The sequence below is a fragment of the Cibotium barometz genome, chromosome 36 (assembly GCF_041138505.1).
Source record: "Cibotium barometz isolate CiBa-2024 chromosome 36, ASM4113850v1, whole genome shotgun sequence".
NCBI lineage: Eukaryota > Viridiplantae > Streptophyta > Polypodiopsida > Cyatheales > Cibotiaceae > Cibotium > Cibotium barometz.
This window is the reverse complement of record NC_141081.1, coordinates 22,197,135-22,222,239: the sequence shown is the minus strand read 5'-3', so window position 1 is coordinate 22,222,239 and position 25,105 is coordinate 22,197,135. Positions and strand designations below refer to the sequence as shown.

Genomic DNA, 25,105 nt, shown 5'->3' with positions numbered 1-25,105 from the left:
TATGGAGTATGTAAAAACAAACCTCTCAAAGTACCACCCAGCGTTGTCCGACGGGGTTGTCGGGAGTGATTTTTGAAAAAATGTCCATGGCTGTCCCGTGACCATAAGGGTACTTCCCGAGTCTCAAATAGACAATTGGATGACTTTTTATCTTGGACGGTGGACCGTCAGATTATAAATTTCAATCATGATTAAAGTAGTCTCGGGTCCCGAAAAATGGGAGATTAGGGTATTGTGATGGTACTGATGCCAAATTTGACCTCAGAATTCTCAAATTCATGGTAGAAATAGCCTAACTTGAAAGTACTACTTTTTGGACCTATAAAAATAAGATGTTAAGAGTAGGATCTTCGAAGTGGTTATCATGTCAAGACCCCAGACCTTACCCAAAGGCCATAATTGCACAAGTAAAGATTAAATGGTAAAACATTTACCCAATTAAGGGCGCAAAATAAAGATGAGTTCGTTCTAGAATAAGTATGAATTCAACCCCATGCAAAAATAATAGATTAATTAAGCAAAAGAGGAAATTTGTGACTATTCCTTTGGGAAAGTCCGAAAATTGAAATAAAAGATCTCATAAGAATAAAAACTTAGAAATCTTAGTTGATAAATCTTTTTGTGAAAATATAATTAATCTCACTGGAAATCTTAACTTGCATAGAAACTTGTTTTAATAAAAGGACTGTTTTACACCAGAATGCTAGAGGGAGCATTCTGTTTTACACCAGAATGCTAGAGGGTGCATTTGGCTTATTGTTTTAAATAAGGTCGTGTTTCAACGGCCTGTAGGGAGTCATCAGAGGATGTCCCACGCCGCGGGAAAGTCTGCCGAGGTCTTGACTAGCCTCGGTATGATTAAAATGGTGTGCTCCGCTACGATAGGTGAGGGGCCGACGAAGCGGTCCCTGAGTGAAGTGCTAGGATACCTAAGGAGGATCCTAGAGGGTACTGACCAGGCGATGCTCGGGCTCGCGGTCGCCCGATGACATCCATGGGTATGACGAGGGAGATCTTCATGGATTGGCGAGAAGTTTTATGTATAAGAAATGAATTTTTAGAAACTAAATCTAGAACTCGTTGGTTGGTTAGTAGACCTTCAACGGGGCATCCGGAATGATACTTATGTTGTTTGAAAAGGATGGAACTTGATATATTCAAGCTGTGAAAATGTATTGGTACTAATGATTATTTATTCATCCTTGTCTTAAGAGGAGTGTGTGTGTAAATGTTTAAGAGGAGTGTGTGTATTTGTCTTCGAAAGTAAAATGGCATTTCAATTATGGGTGGGTGAGTGATTGAATTCCCACTAATACAGTGGTTGGGTGGTCGGCTAACCCATGGGACTAGATGGGGTTAAACTAAATCAGTGGAATTCCTTATAGTTGAAATATAAATAAATCAAGGGTAGAAGTTTAGTTCAAGATACATACGATCGATAGAGAAACCAAACAAGTCTTGTTTTAGGGGACCGGATCAACCGCTGTGTCTCACTCGAGGGGGAAAAAAGCGTTGATCTCTATGAACCAATGCAAGACTTGCTCCTCTTACGGACTGGGTCACTCAACCATATGGGACTAGAAGACCAATAGACTAAATGACCACATTCGATAGTTTGCATTAGATTTTTCCTTGGAGGAATCGCCCATGTTTTCCCAGCAAGAAAATTTTCCCATGTTTTCCCATGTTTTCCCAGCAAGAAAATTTTTGAGGGTTTGGCTTAGGGAAGAGTCACCAGATAGTCTGTTGCTCGGATAGACATAGGCGAGGCCCTGAGTGGGATACTCTACCCTGTGTAATTGTTATTCCACTGCTAGCATTCTGATAATATTGTAGAGGGTAGGGGTCTCACAAACGGTAATGAGTCTCAAACCTGCAGTCTTAGCGCTAACTAATGTGAAGGAGGGCTCACAACCTTCCACTTCAACCAAAAAGGAAAATACACCAAGACAACAAAAATGAAGGTATCTTAATGGTATCAAAATGTGGGTGGAGAAGTAGCTACTTGTTGCTCAAGGCTATTACTACGAAGGTGCCAATCAAATTTGGGTGTCTTAATAGTCAAAGCCTCTTCCTCAACGGATCACTCAGGGCCAAGGAAAAAGATAAGTACTCCATAACACCATCCACAAAAGCCTATGTAAGTTCCTCAGCGAACTCTAACATCTCAGCAAGTGTGGGTGCCCAAAAGATTACTGCAAGCACAAGGGTACTATCAAGGAAATACCAACACTTGGATTTCCAAGCACATCACAAAGTCCCCTAAGCTTACACAAAGAAGGAAACCTCAGCACTACTAAAAGCATCAGGCACTAATTTCTAATGTTCATCAAAGATGGGTGCCTGTGCACGTGCTTCAACAACAAAGATATTATGAAGGTAATACTGTCATATGGTTGCCAAAATCGAACAACGTGAAGAAAACCTCACCAACAAATTTCAACCTCAACAGCTTCGACAAGAATGACAACCCAAGCAACACCAAGCAAGTCACTCAACCACTCTCGTGCATTCAGCACCTACCACCACAGCTCATGTGTTCAAGCAACCCCAATGGTAACCAAGCAGCAGTCTTACCTATCACCTCGACAACATTTGAACAAAAATTCAAGAATCAATTCCCACATCTGCAACGGAGACTTATGAGTGCATCAAAGACAAAATCACAATGCTCTTTTCACCCCTCTATATATGAAGCTATTCTTTTGGCTATGTTAATGTAGTAGCAGCTCCATGAGTACATATCCATACTCATGCACTGGAGAAAATATGCATCGAGCCTCACTATCGACAACTTCCAGGTATATCTCTCGATGGGGGGGCATGGTGGGCGAAAGCCTCGTCAATGGTACAACCCATCGCTTGAAGTTTTCCTTCAAATTACACACCTCTCCAAACGACGCGACCATTTTCACAAATCAATGATCTCCAATCCTTAGTGAAGATATCCATATTAGCCTCACAAGTCGATGTAATTCTTTCAATCCTGGCCAACCAATGGCTACTTCAACATAGAGCAATTCAATAAGAGGCTATATGACTCACTTCTTGTACTTCATGTATATCTGCTTTCTAAGAGTATTTAATTATACATAAAAACATAAGAAGCACATAGAAAGAAGCATGTAAGAACAGGTCCTACTCCCTAACATTAACAAGAACCTTGCCACACGGAAGGACTTCATCGAAGGCCGATTTCTTTAAATGATGAATGTCGCTTCAATGAATCAAATGAGGAATTGAGAATCACCATCTCGTTCTGATGATTATGTCTACATTCCTCCGGATCCTTCCCGCTCTTCTCTCCCATTATTAACATCTCTTAGCATCCCCACTAATACAAATCACATGTAACTTTGCTTATGATTGCCAAAAACAAAGTGAGCAAAAAACCCCCAAAAAAAACATACTCACAAAAATATAAAAATGCAATCATTCGCAAAAACCGCAGACCCCCAACCTGCTAGGAATTCCCAATATACAACTAACCTTTTCCTTTACTAACTAGCCTTTCTCATTCCTTCCAGAGGAATAACGTCCATTGAACGTCACTCAACATCAAGCCATCGACAAAGCTTGTCGATTCTTCCTACACAAAGGTCTTCAATGTGATCATGAGGACGCGATCGCCATCAAGAAAGGGAAATGTTAACCCATTCCTAGGGTTAATAAGAGCTACCGCCATTATCTTACATCAAGGAGTCAAGGTAGATACAACAAAAGGTCATACATTCAAGGTATGAAGCAATGGTGTCCAAAGCTACAAGTTGGATGGGCTCCCGTAATGGTCCGATGGAATACTTAAGGCGATTTTTGCTTCAAGAGCGTGTGATAGCAAATTAGGATGAAGTCCCAAGTGATGTACTTCATGGATATATTATGAGAGTAGTCATTGTAATAGCAGTAGGCCTCTTATGAACCTAAAGTTCCTAGTCGACCACAGTTTAAGTGAGTGTAAATACTTATGGCCATGTATATAAGTGAATTTCTCTCATAATACAACATACTCTCCCATTGTACAATTGAGTCTTGCTCTTGCTAATACTCTTGCTAATCTCTCTCCCTAATGCATGCTAGTGAGTGTGTGTGAGTGAAGTGAGGTGAGAGGAGGGACGAGTACCCGTAGTGCAACGAGGCGGTGTGACAACGCTCGCGGGAGGCGCAGTGGAATTTCTTCTCAAAGAGTTGCAGAGCTTGGAGACCTCAAGGGTTACGAGCTCAAGAATTGGAAAGGTCATCACGATAGTGTTGAGGTTCACTAGGTAATCTCTTGTTGGATATGTTTCAAGAGGGGTTAGGGTGAGCCATAACAGCTATGAGAGAAAGTGGAGAGAAAATTTTTCCCTTGCAAGAGTGAGAGAGAGTTGAGAGTAGAAGCTAGAATGATTTTTGGTGCATGTTCCTTTCTATTCTTATAAGAGAAAGTAGAGAGAGAGAGAGAGAGAGAGAGAGAGAGAGAGGAGAGTTTTCCCTTGCCAAGGGATGGAAGAAACCCCTTCGTGAGCAGCTTGGAGGAGAGGCTTGAAGAGAGTGGAGTTGCACAAGTTGTGCTTGATTACTTCAAGAGGACCGAGCTCAGGAGCAAGGTAAATGGTTGTATTTCTTTCTTGCATTTTATGAATGAGTAGAGTTCTAGAAGGGGGTAGGAAGGGGGTAGGAAGGGGCATACTTAGTTATAGCAGTAACAAGGTAAATGGTTGTATTTCTTTCTTGCATTCCATGGGTAGAGTTCTAGAAGGGGGTAGGAAAGGGCATAACAAGCTACAAGTAGCACCCCCATCCTAAGCCCCCTTTTAAACCTCTTTGATAGAGGTGGTCGCTCTTTGTCAATCTACTTCAAATCAAGCTTTGTCGATCTATTTAATGTTATGGTCCCTTTTGTTTTAACGACCTTGTTGGGATGGAGTTGTTGACCTATTTGATGATGTGGTCCCCTCCTAGTGCCATTGGCCTCTAACTCGTCTCAACACAGTTCAAATCAAGCTTTGTTGATCTATTTGATGCTATGGCCCCCTCCGTTTTAACGACCTTGTTGGGATGGAGCCATAGACCTATTTGATGCTGTGGTCCTCTCCAAGTGCCATTGGCCTCTGACTTATCTCAATAGAGTGCAATGTAAAATGCAACTGTGTCTCCAAGTGCCATTGGCCTCTGTCTCAATAGAGTGCAACTGTGTTGAGCTCACCTCCTAGGTTGCTAGTTGCCTTAATTCCCCCACGGCCATAAGATAGATCTGAGCTCATGGTCCACAAATTATTCCCCCACCACCACAAGATAGATCTGAGCTCATGGTCCACAAATTATTCTTGAGCTTTTACTTCTACAATATCCTAATATGTTGTAGTTCCCCTTTTTTGTGTTGTAGGTATGCCCAAAATGCACGTGTGTGTGTGTAACAAATTTTGATACATCACCATTGTCGCATCATTGCTACACACTTAATGCTTAACCACTTACACATCACCATTGTTGCTGCACTCTTAATGCTTAACATTGCATAGTTGCTTGTTCTACATATGGCTAAAACACTCTAGGCTACATGGAGCCACTGTAATTGACTGTGAGACAGTCCTCCTCTCCACTATTTCCATAGGAGTCTCCCTCTTTATAGAGCCAGCAGTTCTCTAATAACTACTCTCTCCTTCCCAGGCTTTTGAAGCTGTCAACAATGACTCCATACTCACCATCTCTTCTTCATTATTGAACTCAACAACCAATATGGCCCACTCTATCCAAGAAAGCTAGCACAAAAGCAACAACCCAATTGTAGATTGAATGCACTTGATGTTTGCTCGTAGTTTTGCCTTTCTCTATCACTCAAGAACACACACACACACACACACACACACACACACACACACACACAAAAACACTCATATCTAACATAAAACATAAGATTGATCCATATGCTAATTACTCCACAATGTTACATAAAGCTCAAAATAAACATAAGAATCAATGCAAGGAGCATAGGACCTCTTTGATGGCTAGAAATCCAAGAATATGGTCTTCAACTTCAAGAAAATCAAGAGCAAAACCTCCTCCTTCATTCTTGCAATTCTCATGTCCCCCTCTTTTTACATATGTGAACTAAGGCTCTCTTTTCAAATGCACTTGACCATGGGCCCGTTTTCATGCACACAATGTTTCTGCTGAAGAAATCTCCCGAGGCCGAACACTGTATGCACAATTTGGGCAGGGTGACTTGAAAAATAGGATTTGTCTCACGCCACTGAATATTTTTGAGAGGGGTTTTGTATACATGGAAAACTATATATTCTCAACAAATGGACAGTGACCCTTGGTGTTACTCTTCTAAAAATGATGAGAAGTGGAAAATATTTCCCTAGTGCTCAATGGATCATTTCCGAAGGCAGGCAATGGAATGGATTCAAGCAGAGCTCGTGCGGTGTGAAAGTGCTTGAAGACTCCTGAGCTCGCAGACATCTCTGACATAAGAAAAGTGTTCTTCAGAGATCACTACATCAAAGGTGAGCCTGCCAGGTATTTTCTTACGAAGCCATGTGAAGCACAGCAAGAAGATGATCCAGAAGCCTTCTTGCGAAGAAGTGAAGAGGATGGAGTTCCACTTGGTGGCTGCAATAATCCAATCATCGTGGAGGACAGCCCTCCTGAGTGTCGACCCCTGCAGAGCCATACATAAATTCCTGTGAAGAGAAAGCTGCAAGAGCCATCAGCGAGGGAGATGAGTTCATCTCAGTACTGCCGAAGCTTGACATTAGTGGAGAAGCCTTTGTCTGAGTCTTGCAGTTCACTTTCCTTGTAACGTCCGCTGGATATTTATGTACACAAATAAAACTTCTGGTGGATCAATAAAACAAAGTTTGCTTTCATTTCCGTCTTTTCTGTTTGAAATATCTTAAAACAAAGTTTGCTTTCGTTTTCGTCCTTTCTCTTTGAAACCCGCTGGAGTAGGTGACGTGCCACGTCGATACATGATATTCTGTATCCTAAGATACCTGCAGAAAATAATTCACAAAAATGCACCAGTCACAAAAATCTCAATATGAACCAGTCACAAAAATCTCAATAAGAAATAAGAGAATCGTGTAAGTATCCAAAATTTTAAAACGCCTGCAACAAAAATAACACATCGTAACGTAAATGACATTAAATTGGACACAACATAAAAGATTTTGTTCTCTCACAACATTAAGGCGCTTGCAGGTTCCGCGCGCGAGAGAGAGAGACAGACGACAGAGAGAGAGAGAGAGAAAAAGAGAGAGAGCACGACAGCATGGGAGTGCGATTCGGTGGTGACTGCACTCTTGTTGCGCAGAAAGCCGCTGCCATTCTGTCGGAAGAGGGCGTATGGAGCCCTGCGCTGGAGTCCACCCTCACCTCCCTCTTCCACGATCATCCGCTTACGCCTGCCCTGCTAAGCCTCGTCATCCTGCACCCTCGGACGTCGTCGGCCATGGCCTGGAGCCTCTTCAGATGGGCTCCCAAACAGCCCCGCTTCGCCCATAACTCCCACACTTTCACCGCGCTCGGCAGATCCCTCGGACGCCCAGCTCATCTCTACACCTTATGGTCCGTCCTCCATTCCATGAAAGACGCTCGCATCCCACCCATGCCCCACTTTTTTGCCGCCCTTATCGGCTCCCTCGGCCGGGCGAACTTACCTCACGAGGCCAAACGAGTCTTCCGCTCCATGCGGGACCTCCACTGCCCGCCCAACATCCATGTCTTCAACGCCCTCCTCTTCGCCCTCCTCAACCCCAAGGGTAAAGTCTTCACCCAAGATCTTGCTTGAGAGAGAGCCACAGAAGCTCTTGCCTTCTTTGAACAAATGGCCAACATGGACTGCCAGCCCAACACAGTCACTTACAATGTGCTGATCGGCTGGTTGGCTCAGCATGACCGGGCGGAAATAGCTTTTCCGCTGCTCGAGCACATGAGCGCTAAGGGCTGCCCTCCAGAAGTGACTTACAACAGCTTAATAGATGGCTTGCTCAAGACAGGCAAAGGCAACAGGACCCTTCACGTCTTCTCTCTGATGGCAGAGAAAGGGTGCAGTCCAAACACAGTGACCTGCAATTCAGTGATGCATTCGTTGGTCAAGGAGGGAAAGATGGATAAAGCTACAGAATTGTTTGACAAAATGGAAGGTATGGGCTGCCCTCCAGACACAGTGACTTACAACAGCGTAATAGATGGCTTGCTCAAGACAGGCAAAGGCAACATGGCCCTTCACATTTTCTCTCTGATGGCAGAGAAAGGATGCAGCCCAAACACGGTGACTTACACCAGTTTAATAGATGGCTTGCTCAAGACAGGCAAAGGCAACAGGGCCCTTCACATCTTCTCTCTGATGGCAGAAAAAGGGTGCAGTCCAAACACAGTGACCTGCAATTCAGTGATGCATTGGTTGGTCAAGGAGGGAAAGATAGAGGAAGCTACAGAATTGTTTGACAAAATGGAAGGTATGGGCTGCCCTCCAAACACAGTGACTTACACCAGTTTAATAGATGGCTTGCTCAAGACAGGCAAAGGCAACATGGCCCTTCACCTTTTCTCTCTGATGGCAGAGAAAGGGTGCAGGCCAGACACAGTGACCTGCAATTCAGTGATGCATGGGTTGGTCAAGGAGGGAAAGATAGAGGAAGCTACAGAATTGTTTGACAAAATGGAAGGTATGGGCTGCCCTCCAGACACAGTGACTTACAACAGCGTAATAGATGGCTTGCTCAAGACAGGCAAAGGCAACATGGCCCTTCACATTTTCTCTCTGATGGCAGAGAAAGGATGCAGCCCAAACACGGTGACTTACACCAGTTTAATAGATGGCTTGCTCAAGACGGGCAAAGGCAACAGGGCCCTTCACATCTTCTCTCTGATGGCAGAAAAAGGGTGCAGTCCAAACACAGTGACCTGCAATTCAGTGATGCATTGGTTGGTCAAGGAGGGAAAGATAGAGGAAGCTACAGAATTGTTTGACAAAATGGAAGGTATGGGCTGCCCTCCAGACACAATGACTTACAACAGCTTAATAGATGGCTTGCTCAAGACAGGCAAAGGCAACATGGCCCTTCACATTTTCTCTCTGATGGCAGAGAAAGGATGCAGCCCGAACACGGTGACTTACACCAGTTCAATAGATAGCTTGCTCAAGACAGGCAAAGGCAACATGGCCCTTCACATTTTCTCTCTGATGGCAGAGAAAGGATGCAGGCCAGGCACAACCTGCAATTCAGTGATGCATTGGTTGGTCAAGGAGGGCAAGATAGAGGAAGCTAGAGAATTGTGTCACGTGCATCCCGCACTTGGATGCCACGTAGACATTTCTGTACAGAAGGTGGAGGACCTGGGATGGTGAACTGGTCCCATGTGAGCCTAGTCCGGGACGAGTCAGCCAGGGATCCATCTCAGATGTCCGAGGTCAGGTGTGCATTGTCCTGCACAGGAGTCTAAGGTCAAGTGTGCACTGTCCTGCACATGAAACAGTGCCAGTCCGCGCTGTGAGTCTCCCTCTAGAATGATGTCAGCGGTTCTGTGTATCTGGTATGGTACCGGATGCCAAATCACTGAGTAGATTATGTTTAGGACAAGGGGCCAGCCCATAGGACTACCCCGGATCTGAGTATGGGCATGGGAATGGTGTAGAACCACCCCCATGAGGGCCAGGAAGGCCCAGGCTGAACCCACCAGCCATGGAGGGGCTGTAGGACAGCCCTAGGGCACAGATAAGGCAATCTCCAGGAGATTACAGCCTTTAGGATGGATGAGGTTCATTGCTTTAACTTTGGAGTAAGGGGACATGTGGCACTTCAATGTCTGCAGCCAAGGAGAGCACTAGGTGGAGTCTATGCTGTCATTCAGAGACAAGAGGTCAATAGGGTTGTTGATTATTGGGATGAAGTGAGAGAGAATCATGTGCCTGGACAACAGCCACCCCAAGGTCAGATTGGTAATGTAAGTATGCTGGAAGCAGCCACTGAAGAGGAAAGTGAAATTATTGGTCTGAGAAGTGGGAAGATAAGCTTGGATACTTGTGTGACAGGGTCTTCAGATGGATCAGATAATGAAACAGATTTGGACCAAAGTTTGTTAGAAGCAGAAGTGGGAGACCCATGCACTGATGCTCATGAAGTCTTGGGGATGACTGTTGGTATGCTTACAAAGGAAGCAGACATGGTTTTGAAGGATGCTGGCCACATGTTTTCAGGAAGGGGTTTGGAGGAGAATGATATTGTGAAGCAGGCACCTGAATGTGTACTAGAAGTGTCAAGGAATTCAATGCATGTTGTGGATGATGAATGTGATCAAGCTGAGCTGGAAGATGCTTCTCCATGCTTTGTTGATAGTTTCTTAAATGATATTGATATTACTTGTTTTGATGTGGATGGCGAAAATGTTGTTGCAGTTGCTAAGCCTTTGGAGATGGGTGATGAAGATATCCAGTCAAATGGCTATGGTGATGTAATAGAAAACTGTGACTTGTATGACGCAGAGAGCTTGAAAAAAAAAACTATGATAGGTTTTTTTTGTGCCAAGATATGATGCCCAAAATACGCGCCCATCCACACCATAGACACAAGAATAAATTGTCGAGTGTGGATGAAACCTTAGGAACAAGGGACCTTCTATTATAGAACTAGCCGTTGTCAGCACCGGCCAAAAGAAGAAAGAGCTTTTGCATGCACAGTAGAGGAAGAGAGATTGCTGAGAGGTGCATTGGAGAACCTGGGAGAAGTGGGTTGAATGAGAGAGTAGAGGGCAAAGGAGCCAGGAGAGTCTAGCTGGTAGATTTGTGAGAAGGCTTTGTGGAAGCTTACTGTTGTGCTTTGCTGTTTTGTTAGTTTGGATTGAAGGTCGTTGTGACGACGGTGTTTTGTCTGGGAAGAAGACGCAGGAATGGGTGTGAGAAAGCTTGGATTTGTCTAGGGCAGAGGGTGCAGGGGTGACAGAGGATCTTGTAGGAGGTTGGATGAGAGAAGAGAGGGCGAAGGAGCTAGGAGAGTCTTGCTGGGGGATTTGTGAGAAGGCTCTATGGAAGCTTACTGTTGTGCTTTGCTGTTTTGATAGTTTGGATTGGAGGTCGTTGTGACGACGGTGTTTTGTCCGGGAAGAAGATGTAGGAATGGGTGTGAGAAAGCTTGGATTTGTCTAGAGCAGAGGGTGCAGGGGTGACAGGATCTTGTAGGAGGTTGAATGAGAGAAGAGAGGGCGAAGGAGCCAGGAGAGTCTTGCTGGGGAATTTGTGAGAAGGCTCTGTGGAAGCTTACTGTTGTGCTTTGCTGTTTTGTTAGTTTGGATTGGAGGTCGTTGTGACGACGGTTTTTTGTCTGGGAAGAAGACGCAGGAATGGGTGTGAGAGCTTGGATTTGTCCAGAGCAGAGGGTGCAGGGGTGACAGAGGATCTTGTAGGAGGTTGGTGCCCTAGGATCTCTGAAGTTGCAGCTCAATTGGAACTTGGACCAGCCCAAAGCTTTGCTCAACTTTTCCTTTCTGTGTTCGTGGTGGAGGTTTGCAAAGCGTGCACTGTGGTTGCAGAGCCCTTTGTTGCTGGTTCTTATGGAAATTGAAGGAAAAGATTTGAAGAGTTTTGCCAAGATTTTACCGTGGTGGATTTCCCTTGTTCTTGATGTTTTCTCTCTCTTTTGTTTAATCCTCATGTCTTAGGGTTTTGAGACAAGCTCATTAATCGTCTATATGCAAATGGCTCCTTATGTGTTTGGAAGGATGAATTGATTATGCTCTATTTTTTGCTGTTTGGTTTGAGATACTGAGGAAAATTCAATTGTGAGTGAAGAGCTGAATTGTGTTGAATCAGAGTTGTGTCAGATAGCTTTGTTTTGGAGTCAGCAGGGTCTGACAATGTTAGAAGTTGATCAGCAAGGAGTCAACTGAGGGCATACAAGGGTAGAAATGACCTCTTTGGGTTGAAGGGGAAAGTTTTGGGTTTTGGTCTGACTGTCAGAATTTCAGTCAGTAGGAGTCAGATCTGAGTCAGTTGAGGAAGATAGGTCTGAATCCAATCAGTCGATAGTCAGTAGGGGAGAGCTGATAGGTTCTATGGGATTATAAAGTAAGTATTTGAAGTTTGCTGGTATTGGAGGAACTTTGAGGAAGCCTGGCGGACGTAATTCTGACTGCGGTCAGTTTCAGCTGTCCGATTCAATATTCAGTCATAGAAGTAGATCAATTTGTGTCAGCTGGGAGTGTTTGTGGTCAGCTAAGGTCAGCTGAAGACTTGGGAGTGAAGACCAAGGCCATTGGAGGTCAGGACGGACCTGGGAGGACGACTGGAAGAGTCAGCTGCATCAGTTTTGAAGAGTTTGGAGTGTGCTCAAGTATTCGCTTGTGTCAGTTGAAGATCAAGGGACATCAACTGAATAGACTGGTGCTTTGATTTGGTGTTTGTGTTGGTGGTTGTTCCCTCCTTATGGTGGTGGGTTCGGACAGGCTATAGAGGCGAGCCTCCCCGACACATTAGCGGCATCCTTCAAATGCATACGAACCATTCGAAGCTTTGACTTTTTGGAGTAATCATCTCCTTCAAAAGCGGCATCAAACTGTTTGACAAAAGATAGAGCTTTTTGGGTGTCCCGCTTTCCACGAAAAGCATCAAACTTGATGCTGTTCTCTCTTGGCTTGAAGTCCATCTTGCTGGTTGATGTAGGCTCCTTTGCCTTTCTTTCCTTTACCTGTCCCCAAGAAGCTACATCTGAGAATGTAGGCCTAGGGAAAGCCTTCTTGTTTTCTCCATGAGAAATGGAACAGGTAGCTGTAGATCCTTCTGTGATGGTGACTCCCTTGGCACGAAGATAAGCTTTAGCAGCTTCAAGTCCTTCGGCTTCAGTGGCTCAAACCTTGATGAAATCTTCAAACATCCGAGCCCTTCTATGGTCCTGTTCCTTCTTGGCTCTCCAAGCAAGGAATTCTTTGTCTTGAAGAAACAGTCTAAACTGCTGAAAATCTCGGTACTCTGCCGATGTCATGGCCACGGTCTCATTAGAAATAGATCGATAGCCTTGGTTTCCATCTTGAAGTCCTTAATCGGCCTCATAGTTGTTCGCTTCATTAGGCTCTTGGTTTCCCTCTTCTCTCGACATGGCTATGTCACCCCAAGAAAGTTTCTTCAAGAGAAATCCTGCTCTGGTACCACCGTATTGTAATAGATTCTATCACATCTCCAAGAGATATAAATATAGAGAGAGGAGATAGAGAAAGGGAGAGAGAGAAGGGTTTAGAGAAGTTTGCACGGTACACCACACTGAGCGGGGAACATGCTCAGGCCCGTTTTAGGAATTTATTATGGAACAATCCATGGGCACACTGGCCAAGATCAATACAACAATGAATACAAAAGCGAACAAATATGTCGATGTAGAACCCCAAGTCGAAGTCGATGTCGAGCCACGAGATCTCTAATGCTGAGCACACCACGGAGATGACCCACAAGAATCTCTCACTGGGCTAGTATAAGATCCAATATCCAATTCCAGGTCCAAATCCAAGTCCAAATCCAAATCCAAGAAGTCCAAGTCCAAATCCAAGGGACTCCAAGTCCGTACAAGAAGTATATGAGAGATGTGTGTAGATGACAAGGTTTATGGTTGTAAGCTTGTTGCCCAAACCTGAGGTAGAAGAAGCCCACAAGATTCCAAACACGGGAGTATGAACCGAGTCCAATACTTGTGGTCTCACAGTGATCCAGTCAGCAACCGCCGTAAGGTATAGCGTAGAATGACTCGTATGGCCGGCTTAAATAGATGTGGATCAGGTGGCGGCTGGGGGTAGCAGCCAGCAAATATCGGTAGTTAGCTCTTGTTCAACGGGCTGCCGCTAGGTATATCCTCTGGCGGCCAGGTGTAGACAGCGGCGGCCAGGTGTATTAGTAGGCTCTGGCGGCTCTGTCCGGACAGCAGCTCTAGATGGCAGAAGTGCTGGCAGCACAGAGCGGCCAAGAGTAGTTGTTGGTGGCCAGGTGGAGTTGGTGGCGGCCTGGTACAAAGGGTGGCGACGGCGCAAGTCGGGTAGCACACAGGCCAGAAAACGGAACTTTCCAAAAGTTCAAGAGGCACAGCAAAGCTAGAGAAAGCACCAGCAGCAAGTGGCGCACATATGGTGACAGCTAGGCGCACACATGTAAAGAGCGGGCAGTACATACGACAGCGCTTTCAGACAAGCGCTGGGGGCAGTATTGATGACGTCGGCCAGCAGGCGGTTCCAGTCAGTGGCGGTTGGCTGCAGTTGGTTAGGAAGGCGAAGAGGTGCAGGCGTTCAGCAAAATGGCGGCGCACAACAGCTTGGTGGCACACACAGGTACATTGTTGGTTAGCGCACGAGTGGATGGAGGCTGGCTGATGAATCCCGCATTCTTGTTGATGATGATGATGTTTTGAAGATGGCAATGTTGAATACCAAGACTTGATGATGAAGTTGTTGATGAGCCCCACGACGTTCAGGGGATCCCTGCTTTTAGCAAAAAGCGATGCTTTTGCTTTGCTTTCCCCTCCTACTTTGCTTTTCGTCTTTTAGTTTATGCTTTTCCTTATAGTTTTTTTGTTCATCTCAGTTTTCTCTTGTGTCACATGCGGCTCTGGGAGCCTTCTTTCAGCCCTACACACCATCCGAGAACATGCTAATGCAAAACGCATGCAGAAGAGAGAGAGAGATAGCTGAGTATTCAGTATATCATAAAGTACAAAAAGGTACAACAATCTTGCAGCCCTTGGCTCCCTCCAATGAAAAGCTGTAAACCCTAGTCTAGGCCTAATCTATGATCCAGCCCATTGCTGGCCTGAATGAATCAAATTGTTGAGCAAAACTGCCTTTTATAGGCTGGACATGACACCATAAACTGGCTGAAAGCTCGTCGGCCAGCCACTTGGACAAACGTCCGACTTTTGCTGCAGCCAACTGGCCAACAGCCCCTCCATGTCCATCATTAGTCAAATCCCTAGCAATTCATTCTCCTAATCTCTGGTTCTGATGTGTCTTTATCTGGTTGCTCTCCTCAGCATTAGCTCTGAGCTCAGCTAGTGCATGTCGTGCACATGACATCCCCCTTTGCTAAACTTGATGATGGGATTCCAATCTGTTTTCTTGGATGACTGTCATCATCCCATTCTCTTTTCCTGGAGTCCTTCAATCATCCTTCCTTCTCTGGCAACCTATTCACTGACACCCGACCCGATCTCCAAATCCACTCTAACTCTGATGAAGATCTATGCATTTGTTCCATTCAGTCCCCAGTCCGTTCCTGCCCTGCCCCTGAACAATGCCTCTAGTCTTCTTTCTTGAGAAATGAGTCTAGCACTCTCACTCCGCCCCTTGGAGGATCAACCTCCCCTGGAACCGTTACCTGAAAGCCTTTCTTGGTGTACCCCAAGTGGCACCCGACTCACAGGATTGCCATCTCCTTGGGCTTTGTGGAACACCACCAACCAACCTCTTGGGAGTTCTTCCTTGTCTTGTGTTCCTTGCCTTGGGCCTCGTACCTGTGCACTTTCCTGTATCTTGGACCTGTGTACCTTCATCTGGGACTGAATCAATGTTTAGCCTTGTTGAGCAATGGGCCTGATGTTGAGACAAAGTTGCTTGATTCCCACACCACCGCAAGATCAAGACACATGCGATGGTTTCATCCATGCGCGATGCAGTCACCAGACATGGGCAGGAACAATATCTCAGAACTAGCTTGAAGCTTTGATACCAATGTCACATGCGGAAGCTGTGGGAGCCTTCATTCAGCCCTAAACACTATCTGGGAACATGCTGATGCAAAATGCATGCAGAAGAGAGGGAAGAGAGAGAGATAGCTGAGTATTTAGTACATCATAAAGCACAAAAAGGTACAACAATCTTGTAGCCCTTGGTTGCCTCCAATGAAAAGGTGTAAACCTTAGTCTAGGCCTAATCTATGATCCAGCCCATTGCTAGCCTAAGCAAAATTGCCTTTTATAGACTAGACATGACACCCTAAACTGGTCAACTACTGGTCGGCGAGGCACTTGAACAAACATCATAATTTTGCTGCAGCTGACTAGACCTTAACCTGAATTTACTGGCCAACAGTCCCACCATGTCCATCATTAGTCAAATCCTTGTCAAAACTAGCTATTTATGCTCCTAATCTCTAGTTCTGATCTGTCTTTATCTGCTTGCTCTCCTCAGCATTAGCTCTGAGCTCAGCCAGTGCATGTCTTGCACATGACATCCCCCTTTGCTAAACTTGATGATGGGATTCCAATCTGTTTTGTTGGATGATTGTCATCATCCCATTCTCTATTCTCGGAGTCCCTCAGTCATTGTTCCTGTCAAACCAGCCTGGACATTTCCCAGTCTGAAAGGGGTCTGGTGGACTCCAGGATGTTTAAATATTTGGAAAGTACAAGCTTTGGGAATGGGGGATTATCCTAGAATACAAAGGACCACACTCCTAAAATTTAGGAGAGTTGCTATTTTTGGCCCGACTCCGATGGAAATTCTGTTCGCGTCATTACATCTGGAATTGAGCAGATACCAAAAGTTGGCAAAGTGCTTATGACAGAATGTCTACCAGTTGGGATATTTTTAGAGGTAAAGATTATGGAAGGACCCATCTCTTAGATTGGGACATGTGGCAAGAAAGTGGACCAAAGTGAGACAAGTGGCCTGACACTTGTTAGAAAAAGGGATCAAAGTGAGACAAGTGGCCTCACACTTGTCACTTCAGCTATTGTGTGGCTCTCCACTTGTCATCGTAACCTTCTCTTGCCATTTTAGCTCATGGGAGGCCCAAATCTATAAATTGGAGCCCTCTCTCTTCAATGGAGGCTCTCTTGCTGCACACTAGCCTCTACCACCGTTGAAGGCTTCCCTAATGATGGCTACTCTCTTTCTCTCTCTCTTGAAGGCTGCCCATGAAGAATACCGGCTGTTGGGGACTGTTTTGGAGGCTTCCATCGCGAAGAAATACTGAAGGCAAGGGTATTCAATCATTTATTATGATTTCTAGCCATTGTACTTGTTGTACCAGCATTTATACTTGATGTACTTGTTGTACCAGCCATCGTACCTATTGTACCAGCCACTGTACTTGCTGTACTAGCCACTATTTTGGCTGTACCAGCCATTGTACCTACTGTACCGACTAAATGGAGAGTGGTACTTGTCAGAATATGCAGCGAAAATGATAACCAAACTTGGGTAGACAAGAGCAAGTAGACTGCAGAAAATAGACAGCACAAGAAACACAGAGAGATAGGTGTGTAAACTCTTCTCTATACACAAGATCCTGCAAATGACTGAATTAGGAAGTGGTGGGGGCATGGGGCCTATTTATATGCCCCATGTGAGCAGTCGGCACTGGTGGCCCTCCATGACTGCATGAGCAGTCGGCCCAGCAATAAATGAAGCCCACGACTGCATACATCCAGTCGGCCAGCAGTAAAGTACTCACGACTGATATCTGGGCAGTCGGCCAGCCACACATCTGCTGATGGGACAGTCGGCCAGCCACTAGGTGCTCCTGCCAACCTCTGGCATCCCTCCACACCACTGAAAAATGGGAAAAAATAGGGAAAAAATACGGGGAGTGAGGAAAAATGATAAAACACCTCATAAGGGCGGGCACACCCACAACAAAGGCCCTGGTGTATAAAAGTAGACAGGAGATGACTTCTAACACCCCCTCTCAGCTCCTGGCTGTGAAACCAACCCAAGGGAGCTAGAGTGCCGCCTGAGCGTAGCCTGAGGTAGAGACTTCGTGAAGAGGTCCGCCGCATTATCCTCCGTCGAACAATAAAGTAGCAAGATGTCACCAGCCAAGATCTTCTCACGTACAAAGTGATACTGTATCTCTATATGCTTGGTCCGGGCATGGAAGACCGGGTTCCGAGCAATAGCTATACAACTCTAGTTATCGCACTGGATGACGGTGGGCTTCTTCTGTGGAAACCCAATCTCGCCTAGCAGCCTCCGCAGCCAGACAACCTCACAAGCAGCACCACAAGCAGCCCGGTACTCTGCCTCTGTCGAAGAAAGGGCATTAGTTGGCTGCCTCTTGCTGCTCCAAGAAACTGCTCCTGAGCCGAGGGTGAAATCGTATCCTGAAGTAGATCTCCTTGTGTCTGGATCTCCTCCCCAATCCGAGTCACTCCAACCTTGGAGCTTGACTCCATCCCCTCCTGTGTAAAAGAGTCCCAGATCCTTCGTACTCATCCTTCGTACTCTGCAGATACCGCAAGATCCGCAATCCTGCGTCCCAATGAGACTTCAATGGCGTCTGCATAAAAGAGCTCAACAGCCCCACGGAGCCAATCTGGTGCTCAGCAACCAGATCAATGAACCAACCAACTTCCGGTACTGTGAGGCATCAACTGGCTCACAAGGATCAGTAATGGTTAACTTTGTGTTCGGGTCCATCGGCGAAGTAATAGGCTTGCAGTTCTCCATCCCAAAGGCCTCAAGCAACTCATGAACATACCGCTGCTGAGAGACGAAAAACCCCCTCTGGGTCTGCCAGATCTCAATCCCAAAAAGAAGTGGAGTAAGCCTAAGTCGGTCATCTCAAACTCCTTTGACAAGGCAGCCTTCGTCACTCTAATGTGCTCCACATGACCGCCGGTGAGAATGAGATCATCCACATAAAGGATGATAAGCGTGACCATGCCGCGTTCCCGAAAGAGATACAGGTTCGGATCTGCAAGTGATCTTTGAAATCCAGTCCGAATAAAGAAGGAATCAATCTTCTGATTCCAAGCCCTGGGAGCCTGCTTAAGACCATACAAGGCCTTACGTAACCTGTAAACCATCCCTTCAGATCCTGGAACAATAAAGCCCGGAGGCTGCTCAACATACACCTCCTCCTGTAGGTCACCATTAAGGAATGCAGATTTTACATCCATTTGATACACGGGCCACCTCTGAGAAGAAGCAAGGGCAAGAACGGTCCTAATCGTGGACATCCGTGCTGTCGGTGCAAAGGTATCCTCGTAGTCGATGCCTGGCCGCCGCCGCTGAGCATAACCTTTAGCCACAAGTCTGGCTTTGTGTTTGTCCACCGACCCATCAGACGCATATTTGGTCTTAAAGACCCATTTGACACCAATGACTGACCGCTTCGACGGCCTCGGTACCAACTCCCAAGTGTTGTTCTTCTCGATGGCATCAAGTTCCGACATCAAAGCATAGTTCACCTGAAGAAGCTCCGCTGTATTGCTTTTATCTCGGACTCTATGTGATCTTTGAGGGCCATCCTCTGTGGTCCACTCGGAGGGTAGCTCCGTGACACCTGACTCCCGAAGGGTGTCTAACAACCACCTAGGTACTCGAATAGATCGTGGAGCCTCCTGTGGTCGCGGGGGCTCTACTCCAGCTGCGGGCTCAACCTCCTGTAGTGACTGAGGTTGATCAACTGGAATGATGGTCTGGGAATCATCATCAGACTCCTTTGGATCGCCAAGAAGTGGCGGCTCCTCGACAGTGGATACTGGAACATGCTCGTCAAAGACCACATCCCTGCTGTGACAACAATCTCGTTCCTATATGGATCATACAACCTGTATCCCTTGGAAAGAGAGTTATACCCCACAAATACAAGCTTGCGGGACTTGGAGTCAAGCTTCCCCCTCTGCTTCTTCGGAATATGTACATACACGTCACTCCCAAAGACACGAAAGTGTGAGACATCAGGTTTCCTGCCAAAGTATGCCTCAAATGGAGTCATATGGGGTACTGAAGTCGTCGAAGATCGGTTGAGGGTATGGACAGCCATTGCCACTGCCTCTCCCCAAAGTGGACGAGGAAGATCACGATGCTCCAGCATGGTCCTCACCATCTCCACCACAGTCCTGTTCTTGCATTCGACAACTCCATTCTCCGAAGACGATCTAGTATTGGCCAGTTCCCTTGATGCCATGATCTGCACAAAATCTGAGAAATACAGTCGAGGAGAATTCACCTCCTTTATCAGCCCTGATGAGAGTCTTGACCTGAAATCCAGACTCTTTCTCCACCATCACGTGCCAATCCTTGAACCGAGCAAAAGCTTGGTCCTTCTGGGAAAGAAAGTAGACCCACGTGAATCTGGTACTATCATCAGCAAGCAGCATAAAGTAAAGAGATCCTCCCAAAGATGGTGTCTGCTGAGGTCCACACAAGTCAGTGTGAATCAACTCCAATGGTTTTGAAGCCCGTCTGGAAGCCTGCTTCGGAAAGGATTCCCTGTGCTGCTTACCACGTATGCAAGAACTGCAACGCCCTTGCCTACTACCAACATCTGGCAAGCCAACCACCATCTGGTCCCGGAAAACTCGCCTCAATGCATCCACATTTAAGTGGCCAAAACGAAAGTGCCACAAATCTCCGACCTGAGAACCTGTCACAATGAGGAGAGTGCAGAGAGCTTGTAGATACCATTCTCCACACCGCCTTCCCAAACAACCTAGCCAGTCTCACGGTCCCTTAGAGCAACTGAATGCTCCTCAAATTTCACTCGAAAGCCAGTCTTGCATACTTCATGCACTAACAGAAGATGAAAGCCCAGAGCAGGGACATAAAGAACACGGGAAGCATGCTTGCCCCCCTTGCCGTCGGGAATAATCTCCATCCGGTCCTCACTATGTATCGGAATAGTGGAGTTGTTGCCAATAAAGATGCGACCTAACTGCCGTTTTAGATCCAGAAAGAAGTCACGGGATGGAGTCATGTGCCTGGAAGCACCACTGTCAAGAATCCATTCTCGGGTATCCTTCGCGGTGAAGCCAACTGCCTCCTGGCTTGAAGATGATGAAGCGTCGGAGTCCACCATCTCTAAGTGCACAAATGCCGGAGTCTTTGCAGCTGAGGCTGAGGAATTAGCACTCTTCCCTATCCGCTTAGGGCACTTCCTCCAATAGTGGCCTTTTTTGCCACAATCATTACAGGATCTTTCGACCTTCAGCTTCTCTCGTTTTCTGAATCCGGCTTCTTCTCAGAAGACTTCTCCGGTGAAGCCTTCCCTTTGCCCTTGTTGTTATTCCGGCCTTTCTACCATTGGCGAGTTAAGGCCTCCGAACCTCTGCTGTGAGGAGGGTTCGTGAAACGTTCCTCCTGGTCCGAGACCATTGGCACAAGCTCCTCCCAGGTAGTGGTGCTAAGCCTGCCACTTGTAATAATCAACGAGGAATAGAAAGCAGAATACTGAGCAGGCAAGTGGGACAGCAAAGTGATGGCCATGTCTTCAAATGATATCTCTTTCCTAGTTTGTAGGACTTCCTGCTGAAGGGCCTGCAGCTTGTTAATGTGTTCCTGCATCGTCGTCGAGGACTTTGCAGGGTTCATAACCCACATCTGCACTTCCAAGGAGATCCGTTTCATGGGTGATACCCTGTTATACAAAGAAGCCAAGTGCTCCCATATGCCTCTCGCCAGTGTCATGTGCTTTACATGATTGATCACTTGTGGTGTGCAGTTGAGGAAAATAAATGACCGGACCCTGGCGTTGACACGATCCCACATGTGTGCCTGCGCCTCTCAGTCCTTCCTCGTCGACAGTAACTCCCCTTCCTCTGCTTCCGGCCGTGGAACCTTGATGATGATAAAATCAGCAAGGTCATATGACTCCAGCACAGACTCCATCATAACCTTTCAGATGCCGTAATTGGACCCGTCCAACTTACTGACGATCCACTGGGAATGTGGGGAGAGTCGGAATCTTCATGTGCTTCTGAGCCATCTCTAGTAAATTTGCCATCGCGGGGAGTAAACTGAAAGGGTGAGTGGGTGGGAAAAAAAATCTGTATAATCTGCAAGTGGCTGTCCAGCACCTTGGCCCGCCTTCCTCTTGCACCTTCTCTTCCCAAACAGTCCAAAACAGTCCACCAATCAGTAACCTAACGATCCCCCTCTTGCTCAGAAAAACTCCCAAGATCTATCACAAGCCTAGGGCTCTGATACCATGTCAGAATATGCAGCGAAAATGATAACCAAACTTGGGTAGACAAGAGCAAGTAGACTGCAGAAAATAGACAGCACAAGAAACACAGAGAGATAGGTGTGTAAACTCTTCTCTATACACAAGATCTTGCAAATGACTGAATTAGGAAGTGGTGGGGGCATGGGGTCTATTTATATGCCCCATGTGAGCAGTCGACCAGCACTGGTGGCCCTCCATGACTGCATGAGCAGTCGACCAGCAATAAATGAAGCCCACGACTGCATACATCCAGTCAGCCAGCAGTAAAGTACTCAGGACTGATGTCTGGGCAGTCGGCCAGCCACACATCTACTGATGGGACAGTCAGCCAGCCACTAGGTGCTCCTGCCAACCTCTGGCATCCCTCCACACCACTGAAAAATGGGGAAAAAATACGAGGAGTGAGGAAAAATGATAAAACACCTCATAAGGGCGGGCACACCCACAACAAAGGCCCTGGTGTATAAAAGTAGACAGGAGATGACTTCTAACAGTACTTGCTTTACCAACTCTATTGCATGAAGACCCGGTTTTCTTTGGGGAAGAATCAGTACCCACACGAAGGTATATGGATTATGTTGTTGGCTTGGCATTTCTACAGCCTATGTTCCGGCTCAGTTGCCTTGTGTTGGGCTGTGTTATGGCATTTGTATATGGACAATCCGGCATCTCCCGTGGGGAGAGTAAGGCTCTCAAAGCTTGTACATGATATTATTCTCCTTGGGTAATAAAATACTCCAAGGGGGGGCCTCTATGTGGTGTCACATGTGCAAGATCCATTTTTAGCATTTGTGGATGTTTTGTCCAGCTTTATGTTTTATGCAAAGTGATGATGGATATGTGTTAAGTCTGTGGCCATGTTTAAATGTTTTAATATGCATTGATGGTATCAACAAGTGTGTCAAAGGCCCTAGTCCCCCAAGCACCCGCCGCGAGTTACATTGGTATCAGAGCATAGGCTTTCTTGGAAGCGGAGGCTTCCTTCTATCAATAAGGAAGAGAAAAGATCTCAAGTGGGGACCACACTTACCATCATTGCTATTAAGCATGGCCAGCCACTTCAGAGCCTATGAAGCAAGAGCATGAGCAATAGACAGCTTGGTCTAAGGATTTATGAATTCACAAAATTTATCTTGGAAGTGTGGAATTGGCTTTATGCGCACACGTTTAGCACTCTTTCCATATGGATATTGTGGATTATATTATCAAGCTTACAGGCAAGCTATATGGAGATATATCTCAGGATATCTTAAGGATATGGTGACGAGATATTTCTTTTGGCTTCATGACCAACCTAGCAAAGAAAAGCTAAGTATACTTTGAGTTTGCAAAGTTAGTGCTTTTGCTATGAAGTGTTTTTGATGTTCACTAACCCTTGTATAGCTATGCAAGGAGAAAGGTGTTGTTGTTTGCCTTGAGATGGTTTCAAGGAAACATTGTTTATGGCTCCCTTTAATCAAAGCTGTCGCCTCCTAGAAGGTAAAGATGTTGTTCAGAATGCTCCGATGTTGAACAAAGCCAGTCTGAGTGCCATGGATCAAGTCTGGGAGAAAAGGCTGAAGTCTCCTACTGGTGATGGCCTTGGCCACCCACAAGATCTTATAGGCTGTCCTTAGAAGAGTGATGGGTCTCCAATCTGTCACCACCCTCCTTGGGAATCAAGTGAATCAAGCCCTCTGAGAGCCTCTCTGGCATGGCACCTGTGATCATAATCTCATTAAAGGTAGCTCGAAGGCCACCTTCCATGAGGTCCCAATGGTGAAGAAGGAGACTGGAAGCCCGTTTGCCCTCGGGCATTTGTTGTCTCAATGCCTTTGCCAACTCCTTAGCAGTAAATGGTGTCAATAAGAATGAACAAAGAGAAGGGGGAATCACCTCCCTCGTATGCCGCCAGACCCTCTCGCTTCCACCACTTGTGGAGATGCTGGGGCACTAGTGAGGAGGGATCGAAAAAAGTTCGTGTGGCGATGGCTCTCACCTGGGGGGATCTAAAACTATAGCTCCATCCTGGCCATGCAACCTGCAAATACCGTTGAAACGCCAGCCAATGGGTCAAACTCCAAGCCGTGCTGCCACCGTGCAAAGAAGTCTTGTGCCGTACATGCAGTGCAAGGGGACTCAACTGCATGACTCGTTCTGACACCGATGGCGAGTCGAACTCCACTTGGTAGTATCTGCACCCCAAAGGGTGAATATTGGTGATCTTTGCAGGTTCGCCAATGAGGCTGACTTGAATAAGATGCTTGACCTATTCATGCGTATGGTGGCTACCAACAATTTTGCAGACCAGGGTGAAGGCTCAAGTGAGGCAAAAGTCGTGGCAAGCTGTAGATCCGCTTTGGAGAAGGTAATGCAAGCAACGATGGCTTCGGTTGGGGATGATGGAGCGGCTGCCATGGAGTCCTCCCGAGGGTGAAGACCATAATATTTGCCGAATAAAGCTGAAAACTCCAAAAGCTAGAAAGCACCAACCTGACGGGAGGGGAGAGAGGAGAGGGACAGGGAAACAAAGAGGAGGATGGAAAGAAAAGAGGGAGGGGGGGCGTTTAGAATCTCTTAGAGTATACTTCTGTACATGAATTTGCTTTCTTGATAATTAAGACATTGCTAATTATTCTTTAGGCTTGTCTTCGTTTGTAAGATTTTTGTGTTCAAATATGTGAATCTCTCATGTTAAGAACTCATATTCTTCACTATATGTAAGGAAGATATATAATGTTTTGGTGGTGATTGTGACTTATGTGGATGATTTGATAGTCACAGATGATTGCGGGAATGATATAGCTAATGTCAACGTATCATTGAGGAGCTAGCTTGACATGAAAGACTTGGTAGAATTGAGATGCTTTCTTGGCATTTAGGTTATTAAGACATCACATGGTATATGGTTGGTGCAAAGGCAATATCCCTTCGATATGTAAGTAAAGTATGGCGTGACTAGATGTAAGCCTATGGTGACACCATTGGAGAAAAACATAAAGCTAATGATTGATTTTGTTGATAAGTTAAATGATGTTACCATGTACATGAAGATGGTTGGTAGCTTGAATTACTTGATTACCACTAGATGAGATTTATGTTATACAGTGAGACTAGTTCACCAACTTATACAGAGTCCTAGTAGGAAGCCACATTTGGATGATGTTAGAAGATTATGAGATATGTGAAGACCACTTCTCATTGTGGTCTATTTTA

General features: G+C 45.9%; 2 protein-coding genes across 2 annotated transcripts in view; both read left to right on the top strand.

Annotated features, from left to right (window-relative positions):
* LOC147617622 (uncharacterized) overlaps positions 1 to 24,782 on the top strand; it is a 112,555-nt gene extending 87,773 nt beyond the window's left edge. Inside the window, exon 2 of the mRNA XM_086775907.1 lies at positions 24,674 to 24,782. The gene's annotated coding sequence lies outside the window, so the exon portion shown is untranslated. The remainder of the gene's footprint in view (positions 1 to 24,673) is intronic.
* Positions 7,814 to 10,517, top strand: LOC147617623 (uncharacterized). The gene has a single exon (XM_086775912.1). The coding sequence runs from the start codon at positions 7,814 to 7,816 to the stop codon at positions 9,338 to 9,340; it is 1,527 nt and encodes a 508-aa protein (XP_086632038.1). The 3' UTR covers positions 9,341 to 10,517.
* Positions 24,783 to 25,105: the final 323 nt, after the last annotated feature.

Bases quoted from the DNA above. Each gene is read 5' to 3' on its own strand.
- LOC147617623 (XM_086775912.1), top strand. From the start codon at position 7,814: ATGGCCAACATGGACTGCCAGCCCAACACAGTCACTTACAATGTGCTG.